At 49.4% G+C, this 12,500-nt stretch overlaps 1 protein-coding gene across 4 annotated transcripts in view; it reads right to left on the bottom strand.

The window, feature by feature from the left end:
• Window positions 1–12,500, bottom strand: part of LOC125286514 (transcription factor COE3-like) — a 109,484-nt gene that overhangs the window by 77,386 nt on the left and 19,598 nt on the right. For all 4 annotated transcript variants that reach the window (XM_048231661.1, XM_048231664.1, XM_048231663.1 and 1 more), the window contains exons 5-6: window positions 10,656–10,729; window positions 5,083–5,151 (exon numbers count right to left, since the gene is read on the bottom strand). In XM_048231661.1, coding sequence (XP_048087618.1) covers window positions 5,083–5,151; window positions 10,656–10,729 — 143 coding nt within the window. The remainder of the gene's footprint in view (window positions 1–5,082; window positions 5,152–10,655; window positions 10,730–12,500) is intronic.

The raw sequence follows: 12,500 nt of genomic DNA, 5'->3' as shown, positions 1-12,500 counted from the left end.
CACACCCTCTCAGATTCATCCTCAGGTTTCACCCTCTCTATTACACACTCACATACACACACACACTCGCACACACACACACACACTCACACACACACACACACACGTAAGTGGCATCTCTAACCCTTTCCAGCCCTTGTCTGTCCCGTACGCTGTAAACACAGCTGAAAAACAAGACACACTGCATGTGCGAAAAGCTCTCCATTGTCACATTTTTCCGGGGGTCCGTTTCAAGAGTGCGAAAATGTGCTAAGCACATGGCAAACTGATGACACCACCCATAATTGGTCAACATTCATGTTGGATCGAACAAATCATAAATCCTATTGTTGATTTTGAATGCAACAAAAAAAACCTTTTGCTCTCAGTCTAAAGCCATCTGTAAATCAACATGCTTGTGCACCAGCGAAAGCGTGAACGTCATCGTCACATCTGCACCGAATGGCAGCTTCAATAATACGGGATGTTTGTCATTAGCGCAGAGCCATTAAATAAGTTATGGAACTCGTTAATAAAGTCTAACAGATGTTTCGCAACCAACAAATCTGGCTGAGCATCTTTGCTCTGTTCCTGTGAATAAAAGCACCCCTTCAGATGACAATGGCACTTGGGGTGAGGACCACACAATTTTTTTTTTTTTTTTTTTGGTTGTTTTTTTGTTGTTGTTGTTGTTGTTGTTGTCACCACTTTTCTGCAGACACCTCAACTTTCTAACATGGGTCATTTCTCTGTGGACTCAGATGTCGAGCTCGTATCTGTGTGTGTGCGAGGCTAGTGGGGACAGTGGTGATTTGTGTTAAGGGGGGTGACCGGTGCCGCAGCCCTGTCTAGCTGAAGAGTCAGCTAAGCATGTGAAGGGTGGCGCTTAGGTGGGGGTGTGGGTGAGTGGTGGGGGGGCTGGGGCAGAGTTAGGGCAGACAAAGGGTGGTGGGGTTGATGTGTGTGTGTGTGTGTGTGTGTGTGTGTGTGTGTGTGTGTGTGTGTGTGTGTGTGTCTGGGTAGTATGTGGTGGTGGTGGTTGTTGGTGGAGGGGTCAGACTAAACAAGTGACTCCACCTCCAATTCCCCAGCGGGACTCAGCCGTTCAGCCAGCCACTTGACCTGTCACGCCTGACCAGCGGCAGGCACACAGGCTCCAGCCAGCCACAACCAGCCCCCACCCCCCCCCCCACACACACACACACACACACACACACACACTCAGAGTGACTGGCATCCAGACGGGGGCCGCTGGTGCTTCTGACAGGGGCACAGACCCATAGCAAACAAATAAATAAACAAACTAAAGGTCTGTGGTATATAGTGGTATATACCGTGAAAGTGTTTTATAACTGAGTATAACTGATATCGGCTTCATACTCACAGTTGAAACTGACAGTTTGAGACAGTTTATGAGATCTAGCTACTAGTGTTGGTGATACACAGTTGGGTTCCGTGAATGGAGAAGACGTCTCTCACACACATTAAGGAGAGGAGAGCTTTTAAAGGAGACTGGTAGGTCCCTGCAGGGTTTTAATCCAGCCCTGAGCTAACGAGGCCGGGCCTGCTAATGGTCCTAGGGGTGGTGATTAGGAGGCCGAGGAGATTGGCGGGGGAGAGCAGAGCTCTTCAGGACACACAGCCCCCACCTGCTGCCCTGCTGCACCGGCCGAGAGAGCGCGGAGAGAGTGGGGCGACCACAGTAGATGGCCCAGACACGGTTGTGGTCTGTGTGTGTGTGTGTGTGTGTGTGTGTGTGTGTGTGTGTGTGTGTGTGTGTGGCGGAGGACGACGGGGGGGGTCCGGGGTCATCCTGTAATGGGGGAAGTGCTCCTGGGTCCCCTTTGCATTCCTCCCCACCCTCCGCACTTCCCTCCTAAATGCCCCAGCCACCTGACGTGGAAACCACAAATGGAGGGGCGAGGAGAGGGGGTCCCAGGGCTGCCAGAGCGTGAGGACACATTAGCCAGTTGGGGGGTGTCAGATGAGGGGGGATGGGGGGATTAGGGTGGGGGGTCGACAGGAATAGGGGGGTAATTAGGCTCAGCCCCTAGTCAGCCCTGATAGTGCCGGGGAATTTATTGCCCCACCCGGGGTAGGAGCCGGGCAATCTAATTGCAATATTAGCTTGTAATAACACCTGTTTTAAACCCCGGCTAACAATATTTCACCAGCGCCACTGACACTTTCTGCTTGCCTCTGCACTATTCCAAACCTCAAATGGGCAGGCGTTCAGGAAAGAGCCACTTCCTGGTTTATGCACAGGTCCTGGCCCACAATCCCCGGCGTGGCCACCCTTCACCTCACCTATACCCTCTCAGCTGTCCCTGACGGCACGGGCCTGGCCTGGGGCGGAGCTGACTGGCACTTCGATTCCAGGAGCAGCGAGAGACACAGTGTGCAGGTATGAGAGGGGGCGTAACAACGCTCAACCTTTTAACCTGCTTCTTATGACTTTTAAAGAGCCAGAGAGTGGATGGAAATCATTTAAAGTACAGGTTGGCTCAGATGAAAGAATGAGTGTTTTGAAAATCGCTTTTGTTTCTGAAACGACTAAGGAGTGACAGTCTGTGGGTACATTTGTCTAGGCTTGCTTGAATTAGTGGTGTTTGTGTGTGTGTGTGAGTGTGTGTGTGTTGGTGTGTGAGAGAGAGAGAGAGAAAGAGAGAGAAAAAGAGAGAGAGAGAATGAGTGTGTGTGTGTGCCTTTATCTGCATGAGTGTGTGAATCTGCATGTATATGAACACATTATCCCGTGTGTGTGTGTGTGTGTGTGTGTGTGTGTGTGTGTGTGTGTGTGTGTTTGTGCATATCTGCACGCGCTGGCGGTGCGGCTATATTTAAGGCTGGCAACCAGCGCGCCGTCCTGCCGCCGTGGCAGGGGCTAGGCGCGGTGATTTAGTGGCCCGGCAGAGGCGCTGGAAACAAAGGTGGCGGGCGTGTGTGACGGGGGCCGATGAATCGCGGTCATTAACGCGGTCTTTTACAGTGACGAGTGATGCCAGTGATTTGCATGGCGGGCTGGCGGCCTCCCTCCTGCTGCAGACCCCCCACCCCCCCCACCCGCCCTCGTCTGATTTATCTGTTGGTTTTAAGGAGCGCGGGGCGACGCACTCATAAATACTGCAGCGCCCTAATAGGCCGCTAAAATGCAGTCGTACGGGCCGTACGGGCCGTCTCTAAATCAGCACCCCGCCGCTGTCAGCCCGTAAACACTCCCACGTGCTCGCGCGTTCGTTGGTGCGTGGCAATGGTCGCGGTCCCATCCGAGCCTTGCGAGGATGCTAGGTGGTGGCAAAGGGGTCTAATCAAACACACACGCACACAAATGTGAGCCATCCCACCACGCACACACACACACACACACACACACACACACACACACACACACACACAGTCACACACACACAGAGACAGATGTGACCTATTGTTTTGCTGGCATTCATGAGGAGCCCTGTTAGAAAAGCACAAAAGCTTCTGTGGAGAGAGTAAAACGTTTCTTGTAAAGGATTTCCATTTGTTATGTTTCAATTTCATTTCCAATTCTTCAAATTAGAAATCATTTTGCTGACATAAAAAGGACCTTTACAGTAATTGTGGAAGTCCCACTATGAGAAGAGCTGAGTTGAGTTTGTGTGCTGAGCTGTGAGGAGGAGGTGGCAGGTCGGGAGAGAGGTGACATCATGTCCACGCGTTAGGACCATCACACTAATCAGAGGCGCTACATGGTGGCTAGAGGTGAGAACGCTTTTTTCACTCGGCCTCTCTTTGTCTTTTGGGTGTGAGTAACTGCGCTTGTGTGTGTGTGTGTGTGTGTGTGTGTGTGTGTGTGTGTGTGTGTGTGTGTGTGTGTGTGTGTGTGTGTGTGTGTGTGTGTGTGTGTGTGTGTGTGTGTGTGTGTTTGTGTTTGTTTGTTTGTTTGTGTACATGTGTATCTCTCTCTACCTCTCTCTCTCTCTCTCTCTCTCTCTCTCTCTCTCTTGCCTCTGTCCCCTGGACTCTCTCCAAGGCCATCCTAACGAGCCAGCATGGATTTGGTAATGACCCCAGCGCCCTTAGTAGCCACTGCTGGCCCGTTCGGAAAGAGGCTGCTCTTTCCCAGACTCCCTCAGCCACTCCTGGCTTAATCGAGGCGCAAACCTCTGTCCAGCCGCCGACTTCCTGTCCTGTGCAGGCTCTTCTTCTGGGAAGTTGTGAACGAGGCAAACTAACTGTAAACTACATCACAGCAAATCAAATTCATTATTTCCTGAAATCGAATTCCGGTCGTCTTTAAGGAAGCGCCTTAAACCAAATGCAATGAAAAAGCCTAAATGGAGTGTTTGTAAAAACGGTACATCTGCGTTGAACACCAGACAGACATGTGGCGTCTGTAAAATAAATAAATAAATAACTAAAACCTAGCAGATGGGCTTTGTACTCTTCGCACGGGTCACGTGACCCGCACAATCAAACTGGCTCCTGTTGTAAATGGATTCCTGGGCTAGCGGGAGGAGGCAGGGAGTGTGCTCCCCCGGTGCTACGTATCGATCTCGGAGCCTTTCACACGTTTAGACTCCGATGCCGCAGCGGGGATAACCAGCCTCAAGATGTGGCCAGAGCTGATCACTTCGAGCGCAAATCTCTCTCATCACGCAGTCCAAGTGCTCTGCTGACAGGGCGGTTTCACGCTCATATAGAAATATTGTTTTCAGAATTTGGAGTACATTTCCTATTCAGAGGCTGCAAAGTACAGTGCAGTTCATAATCATAACATGAAAAAACTGTGTGTGGAGAGACAATCCATTGCTTCAGACAAAAGAGTAGAGAATATTATGTTTTTTCTAGTGACAAAATCAAGCCCATTGCTTCAGACAAAAGAGTAGCAAATGTATTTTTTTCTTGTCTAATCACGTTAAGGCACATTCTGCTTGTCTCCTCGGACATTTCCCCACTGAGGAGGTGCCTAGCACCCCAACAGTCTCGGAATCCCAGCCTGAAGACAGACGGACAGACAAATATTGAACCTCTATAGATTGTGTCAGTGGTACCTGTGTCATCCAGGTGATCAGCTCTCAGGCAGTCTCCTGCAAGAGAAACGAGGAGAGACGTGTTCGCTCTTACCTGTCGATGATGACGGGGTCAGACGGTGTCTCATTTCTGTTCCCACAACTCTTCTTGTCACAACACCGACTGAAATACAAGTCACACACAGACACACACACACACACACAGTCAATACAGTGCTCCTGAAGAGTACCTTCACACAAGCAGGTCAGGATCAGGTATACTCCACAGACATCTAAACATCTGAGCTCATCTGGGGGACTATTTGTTTATGTTGGCTCTATTTGTCACAGGCATCCATGATGATACAGTGTTGTTGTGGAGAGGAAGGTGAGCATCCATGTGTCTGCCAGAGAGACAGATTGACATATTGGGATTGGGGAGTTAGTGAGAGGTGGTGGCGCATATACTGGATGTGATATGATGCAGCTCTCTCACTGAGCAGTGGCACCAGATTGTTTTTGCTTTTTAAAAAAGATGAGAAATGGCAGTGTGTGTGTGTGTGTGTGTGTGTGTGTGTGTGTGTGTGTGTGTGTGTGTGTGTGTGTGTGTGTGTGTGTGTGTGTGTGTGTGTGTGTGTGTGTGTATGAGAGAGAGGTGTGGCAAGTCGTGAGCAAGCTGGCGGCTGCCTGACACTCTGCCCTCACACCCCGGCTCGTCCCGCGCTCCAGCTGGGCCGGGGTCCAGCCAAGGTCACCCGCTGAGCCGCTGACAGTTTGGACAGTGCCCAGAGATGTCCTGGTGCCACCCCAGTGTCCCCGCTGCCCTACCCCCCGATTCCGTCACCCCTGCCCTTGCCCGTGCCCTCGGCCCCAGCTGGCACCACATGTGGTGGTATGTGGTTACCCCCAGAATGTGCCTCTCTCTCTCTCTCTCTCTCTCTCGCTCTCTCTCCAAACCTCCCATCTTATTGGCATGGTGGTCACTTGCAATGCCCTGTTTGCCTTTAAACACAAACAAATGAGCTTATTTGTACAAAGGGTCGGTGTTAAGTGACTTTTATTGCATCTCAAACAATGACGGGTTATGAAGAGAGTTGTCTATATTAACATTCAACCTGCCAACTGGTGAAAGCAATCTGAATGTGTGCGGTTAAGGTTTTCAAATGAGACTAATGACAAACAATATTGTTTAATTGATGATTAAATGCCTCATTTTGGGAGGGGATTGCTTTCTTAAAAGGTAATTTAGATGTTTTTTGTTCCTGTGATTCAATTATAATCCTGGGGCTTGGACCGCAAAGAGACCAATAATCCGCCTATATTCATCCCGACTTGGCCCCTCACTGATGAGTATTGCATTTGCCATTTGACAAACAATCCACATGTAGGGGTATCGAATGCGAAATGAACCTGCTTTATGAATCATTTATCACATTGTTTGATCTCTAAGTACCGTGGAAAAAAAGCACTGTTTTTTTTTTGCTCTGCTATTTGTGTCTGAGTGTTTGTGTGTGTTTGTGTGTTTGTGTGTTTGAGAGAGAGAGAGTGTGTGTGAGAGTGCGTGTGCGTGTGCAACCGAGATTGACTGTTGCCATAGCGCACGACACAATAAGTTATTCCCTCAGCTACTCGGAACCATTAGCAAAGTTCCAGGAGACCAATTAGCGTTGGAAACCCAACGGTGCAGCTGTGGTGACAACCTCCTCAAACTGTGAGAGGAGTGTTATAAACAAACTGGACCCCAGGAGCACCAGCGCCGCCCTCCTGGGACTCTGGGGCTCCTCTCACACAAAAACAAACCTTGGTGGAGCCTCCGTAATATCACCTTAATGGTGCGCCCCCCCCAGGGTCCACCTAGGCTATCGCCTGGCCGGCTAATGATGGAGGGGCAGACAGCCGCCAACCAAACAATAGCTGGGTACCTAATCTGAAACCTCGGGTCATAGCAATATTATTGCACCGAGGATGGCACGGAATCAGATCATTCAGATTCATTGAAGGCTGCTAAGAGCTAACGCTAGACGGGTTAATAGAGCTAAAAACAATGATCCTGCTCCACCCATCCACATGAAAACAGGCAGAGAAGAGAGGTAAGAGAATGATTCAGAGAAAGAATGATTTGCTCCACAAACACACACACAAAAAAAAAAAAACAATCACACTTGGCCAGCCACTGACATCATTTTCACCGGCGGTGCAGTCGGCCAGGCACTCACTTCAGATGTCCAAAGAGTGGACTGGCGTCAGCGCCAGAGAGGCAGGATTTAACGCACAGCACTGAAATATCAGAGCCACACTTAAAATGAAAAAAAAAAAACTAAACAGACAGGCTTCAAAGCTTTCCCCGGGGAGCTTGAAGACAAGGCATCAGAGCGAGAGAGAGAGAGAGAGAGAGAAAGAAAGAGAGAGAGAGAGAGAGAGAGAAAGAAAGAGAGAGAGACAGAGAGAAAGAGAGAAGAACAGTCCTCCTGTTGAATCACCAGGTCCCCGATAAGACGCCGGGAGAGTGGATGTCAATGGAGGGCTTGTTTTCAAAGGGCAAGTGGTATAATTACCCGGCCCAAAGGCGAGCGGCCGAGCCAGCCGTAATGTGATGCGGCCTGGCTTGGAGCGAGTAAGCACTGGAGGCACAGACGGCCAGACCCCCAGACCCCCACCCCACCCCGCCCCCACCAGCACAGCCCAGTCCAGTCCAGCACCGCACCGCAACGCACCGGAGCAGCAGAACCTTGGCCTGCTCCCGGCTGGCAGCCATGACGATGGACCATGCCGAGTCCAGATCCACCAGGCCAATGTGCCATTCTTTCACAGGTGGGCCAGCAAATGGTAGCAATTGGCATTTTTTCCCGGTTTGTTTGTTTTTCTCTCGGTGAGAGTAGGGGAGAGGTTGTTGTTTTTATTTTGGAGCCAATGTCAAGTTTGACTGGTTTGTATGTAGGCTAGTGTACACTCTGCACTGTGCCCACCTAATGGAAATCTTTTTCTAACGTGATCTTCTTCTACTTACTTCTAACTACGTTGAAAGAAAAGCGGGAAAGGCCAGATTTTGATTTGTACGGCTTAATCATCCAAAGACTTAAAAGAACTGAAAGCATCAATGAAGGACAACAAGGGGCTCGAAATGACAGCGCTGGATCTGAGTGCCAGGACAGGAAATTTTAGGCAGGCAGGCTGCTGCCGCTGGGAAGCCTGTAACTATGCTGAACAGCTGCTGAGGACAACGCTTCTGTCTGCCGCCTGATGTCTCTGGGTACCATAAGGGACCTGATAAAGACTCTGCTATCACCTGGGAGAGAGAGTGAGTGAGCGAGTGAGAGAGAGGGAGATGGTGTCTCTCATCTCTCTCTCATTAGCGAATGGAAACACACCATTCATCAGGGGAGCATTGCTAATAATCGCACTCAATCACGTAATGACCGACTCGGAGCAAGGCGTCATTATGAAAATGGATCCTGTCTGAAGACGATCATCCTGGAGGAAGACCGATTCTCGAGAGCAAGAGTACGGCACGATGTGCGAGCACTCTTCACTTGATCTGCCGGGGAAAATAAACTGCCCTCTGCATTGTGTATCATGCCATTGTTTATTTCTTCCTTCTCTCAGAGGAAAATGAATGGTATTTCATTGTTTATGATGATAACTCCAGGCCGTGATGCTTATTATTATCATCATCATTATTATGAACACCAACCAATACTGTCGGTTTGAATTGGGTTTAGGTTTTTAGGTCCATTTGTAACTGTAGAGCGCGTTGTGAGATCATAATGGCCAGTGTCAAGAGGTTGATGTGAGGCATAATGTTTGGAGTGCTTATTGTGTTTCCACCCACAGCTGCCATGTCCAGGGGGATGATGGGTAGAAGTCGACCTGCTGACCTCCAGTGCCGCGATCAATCCTCAAAAGCTGTTCCTTGAGCAAGCCAGAGCCAAAGCAGGAGACAACGGCAGGCAGAAAAGAAAAAAAGCCTTTCCTCTCCTTGCTCCAAAGTGAATTTCAAAAGCGTCTAAAAAAATTTTTTTTTTTTTTTTTTTTGTACATGCACATCGCACATTGCACATATTTTGTATACTGTGATGATATGCACATATTTTGCATACTGTGAAGAAGAAAATGCTTTTTAGAATTTCATTTTTCAAAAAGTTGCAACACAGGAATATTTGAGGGGCTGTAGCCCTCTGTAGCCCCAGTCCACCAACCCCCCCTCCAGAAATCTCCTGCCTCTCCAGGAACCTCTGCGGTGGGGCAGCCGGGCATCTATACCTCCCCTGGCACCCAGCATGGCACATGGCACCCGCGCTTCCTCTAATGCATTATTAACACTGCCTGCCCCCCACCCCCACCCCCCTCCCAACCCCCCCTGCCCCCTCCTACCCTCCCCTGCCCCCTCCTACCCTCCCCTCCTTCTCCTACCCTCCTAGCACCCCCATCACCTCCCCATCACCCCCCCTCCAGGCCTCGGAGCCCCAGGCCCCAGCTCCCACTGGCCAGACCCCAGGAGCAGGCCCCCTCCTCCTGGGCCTCCAGCCAGCCTGCTCCCAGCCAGCCCATAATTACACAGCATTAAGAGCAATGGGTGTTCTTTAATGAGTGCTACCCAGTAGGGGGATGCAGGACACCCCACCCACCCCCACCCTCACCCTCACCCTCACCCTCACCCTACCTCACCTCCATTCCCAAAGATAGCCAGCTCTCTATAACGCTCAGCACAGGGACCAAGGCTGAATGTTGGCTAGTGAGTATACAACATAGGCCTCCCAGTGTAATGTTAGCAATTCAATTGGATTCAGTGAAACATAACACCCCAGTAATATGTGTCTGTGAATGCCGAATGATTACGATGGTTGTAATATGTGTCTGTGAATATCGAATGATTACGATGGCTGTAATATGTGTCTGTGAATACCGAATGATTATGATGGTTGTAATATGTGTCTGTGAATATCGAATGATTATGATGGTTGTAATATGTGTCTGTGAATATCGAATGATTACAATGGTTGTAATATATGTCTGTGAATACCGGATGATTACGATGGTTGTATGTGTCTGTGAATATCGAATGATTACGATGGTTGTAATATATGTCTGTGAATACCGAATGATTACGATGGTTGTATGTGTCTGTGAATATCGAATGATTACGATGGTTGTAAAATGTGTCTGTGAATACCGAATGATTATGATGGTTGTATGTGTCTGTGAATATCAAATGATTATGATGGTTGTAATATGTGTCTGTGAATACCGAATGATTACGATGGCTGTAAGCTGATTTTACATTGCATTACATTACATTACATTACATTTGGCTGATGCATTTTTAACCAAAGCGACTAACAACAAGGTAACAGTTAAGTTTTAAAGCAATTCTCTCAACAATTTTAGGACAATTTAAAAACGGTGCAGTAAGAATAAGTGCATCAGTTAGTGCTGTTTTTAAACAGTTGAGTGTCAGTTCAACACGGCTGGTAAGTGCTAGGATCTGATTTGTTGATTGTGCTGTTCAGTGTTTGTGCCCAGAGCTTAACTGAGCAAGAACACAAGGCTAACAAACACCAGCGAGGTCATGGGTTTGGTTTCCTTCAGGCTAACACCCTAATGAGAAAGGTAACCATACCACATAGTGGAGTATCAGCTAATGAATCTAATTGTTGCTGCTGGAGACTGATGAGGAAGACGGAGACTAACCTGCACATGATCTCGTGGGTGAGAAGCACGCGGCACATCTCGGGGTTCTTGTCCTGGCCCTCGTACATGATTGGCTGTAGAAGAGAAACAAGAGGAGAAAGGAAGCAGGTTTAGTGCTCCAATACAATACAAAAGCGGCTGAAGTATCATTGTGCCCCGAAACCTTTCCTGTTGGAGGAGGAGGGGAAATGCCCCCCCACACACACACACACAACAATATGAAATGCATTTCTTCCGCGGATTGAGTGATTCAGTGTCGGCGGCGCAGACAGGGAGCTGAAGAAGGACCTAGTCTCGGCGGAGACACACATGGAGAGACAGACCCCCTTTTTCCCTTCCCATGATCCTCCTTGCCTGCAGCCAGATGGCCAGGCCGGCCCCAAAAGAGTGGCCACCTCGGAGGCATCAGTCATCAGGCTGTCAGGCCCGAGCCGGATGACGGATGATCTCTGCATATTAAGGCAGGCAAAGAATCCGCACACTCTCCCCCTGTGTACATGCACAACACATGCACACACACACACACACACACACACACACACACACACACACACACACACACACACACACACACACACACACACACACACACACACACACACACACACACACACACTTGCACGCACACACACACTGCACACACACACACACACAGACACATACACGCACACACACACACACACACACTCGCACGCACACACACTCACGCCTGCACACACACACACACATATGCACACACACACACACACACACACACACACACACACACACACACACACACACACACACATAGACACACAGACACAAAAAGAGACGCATACACACACAAGCACAAACTCATACAACCCGACATATACATACGCACACGCAAATGCACACACACATACAGACCTTCCCATCTCAGTGTTCACTATGATGGGTGGCAACCCCTCCCCCAACCCTCTCAACACCCCCCATACAGTTCCACCCCTCCACCTCCACCTCCACCTCCTCCTGCCATATCTCCCTTTATGGTCAGTTGACCAGACCAGAGTAGTCGGCGCTCCCAAGGGAACAATACTTTTAGGTTAACGACTCCCTTTGCATTATTGATCTCCCCTGCCTATGAAGGCCTTTTCCTCCTTATTAACATCCACCAATTTCACCAAGAGGTAGGGTGGAGAAAGGGGGCGGGGGCGTGAGGTCGAGCGACATTGGTTGGGCAAAAGGGGCTGAGTGGTGTGTGGGGAGGGGACCTGGTCGATATTTATATATCATCATTCCTGATTCACATTGCTGGCGCCAAAGTGGTCCTCGCACAGGTCATGTGGCAGCAGCAGAGCATGGACTCTGTGTGTTCTATAGCCGCACGTCAACACAATCATTCGGCTGAAATATGGCGCGAGTAAAGCATGGTACCGGCATAACGCGCGCCGAGGGATAACACACAGAGACCCCACAGTGGAGCGGAGAGGGGAGAATTCCTGCCTTCAATATTTCAAACGACAAAACTAAAATCGACCAGATGTTTCATCGTCCTCGACTCATAAAGGAGCATATAGGAGCGAACGTTAAGCCCGAGCACGCCAACTCTATCTCTTCTAGAATGAGGGATGAACTACTGCACTTATCCCCCTCAATTAAAACAAGAGCAGTGAAAAACACACACACACACACACACACACACACACACACACACACACACACACACACACACACACATAAGCCACTCGATCGATACTTAGCACCCTCTGCTCGCTGGATTATGAGCGTTCGGTGGTGCGCCTGTGAGGAAAGTCCCCACGTCTCGTCTCATAGAAGATGCAAGGGGAGAGGGGAGAGGGGAAGGGAGGGGGGGAAGGATTT

The sequence above is a fragment of the Alosa alosa genome, chromosome 21 (genome assembly GCF_017589495.1).
Source record: "Alosa alosa isolate M-15738 ecotype Scorff River chromosome 21, AALO_Geno_1.1, whole genome shotgun sequence".
Classification (NCBI taxonomy): Eukaryota; Metazoa; Chordata; class Actinopteri; order Clupeiformes; family Clupeidae; genus Alosa; species Alosa alosa.
Note: the sequence above shows the minus strand (reverse complement) of the source record. Positions and strands in the feature narration are given on the sequence as shown.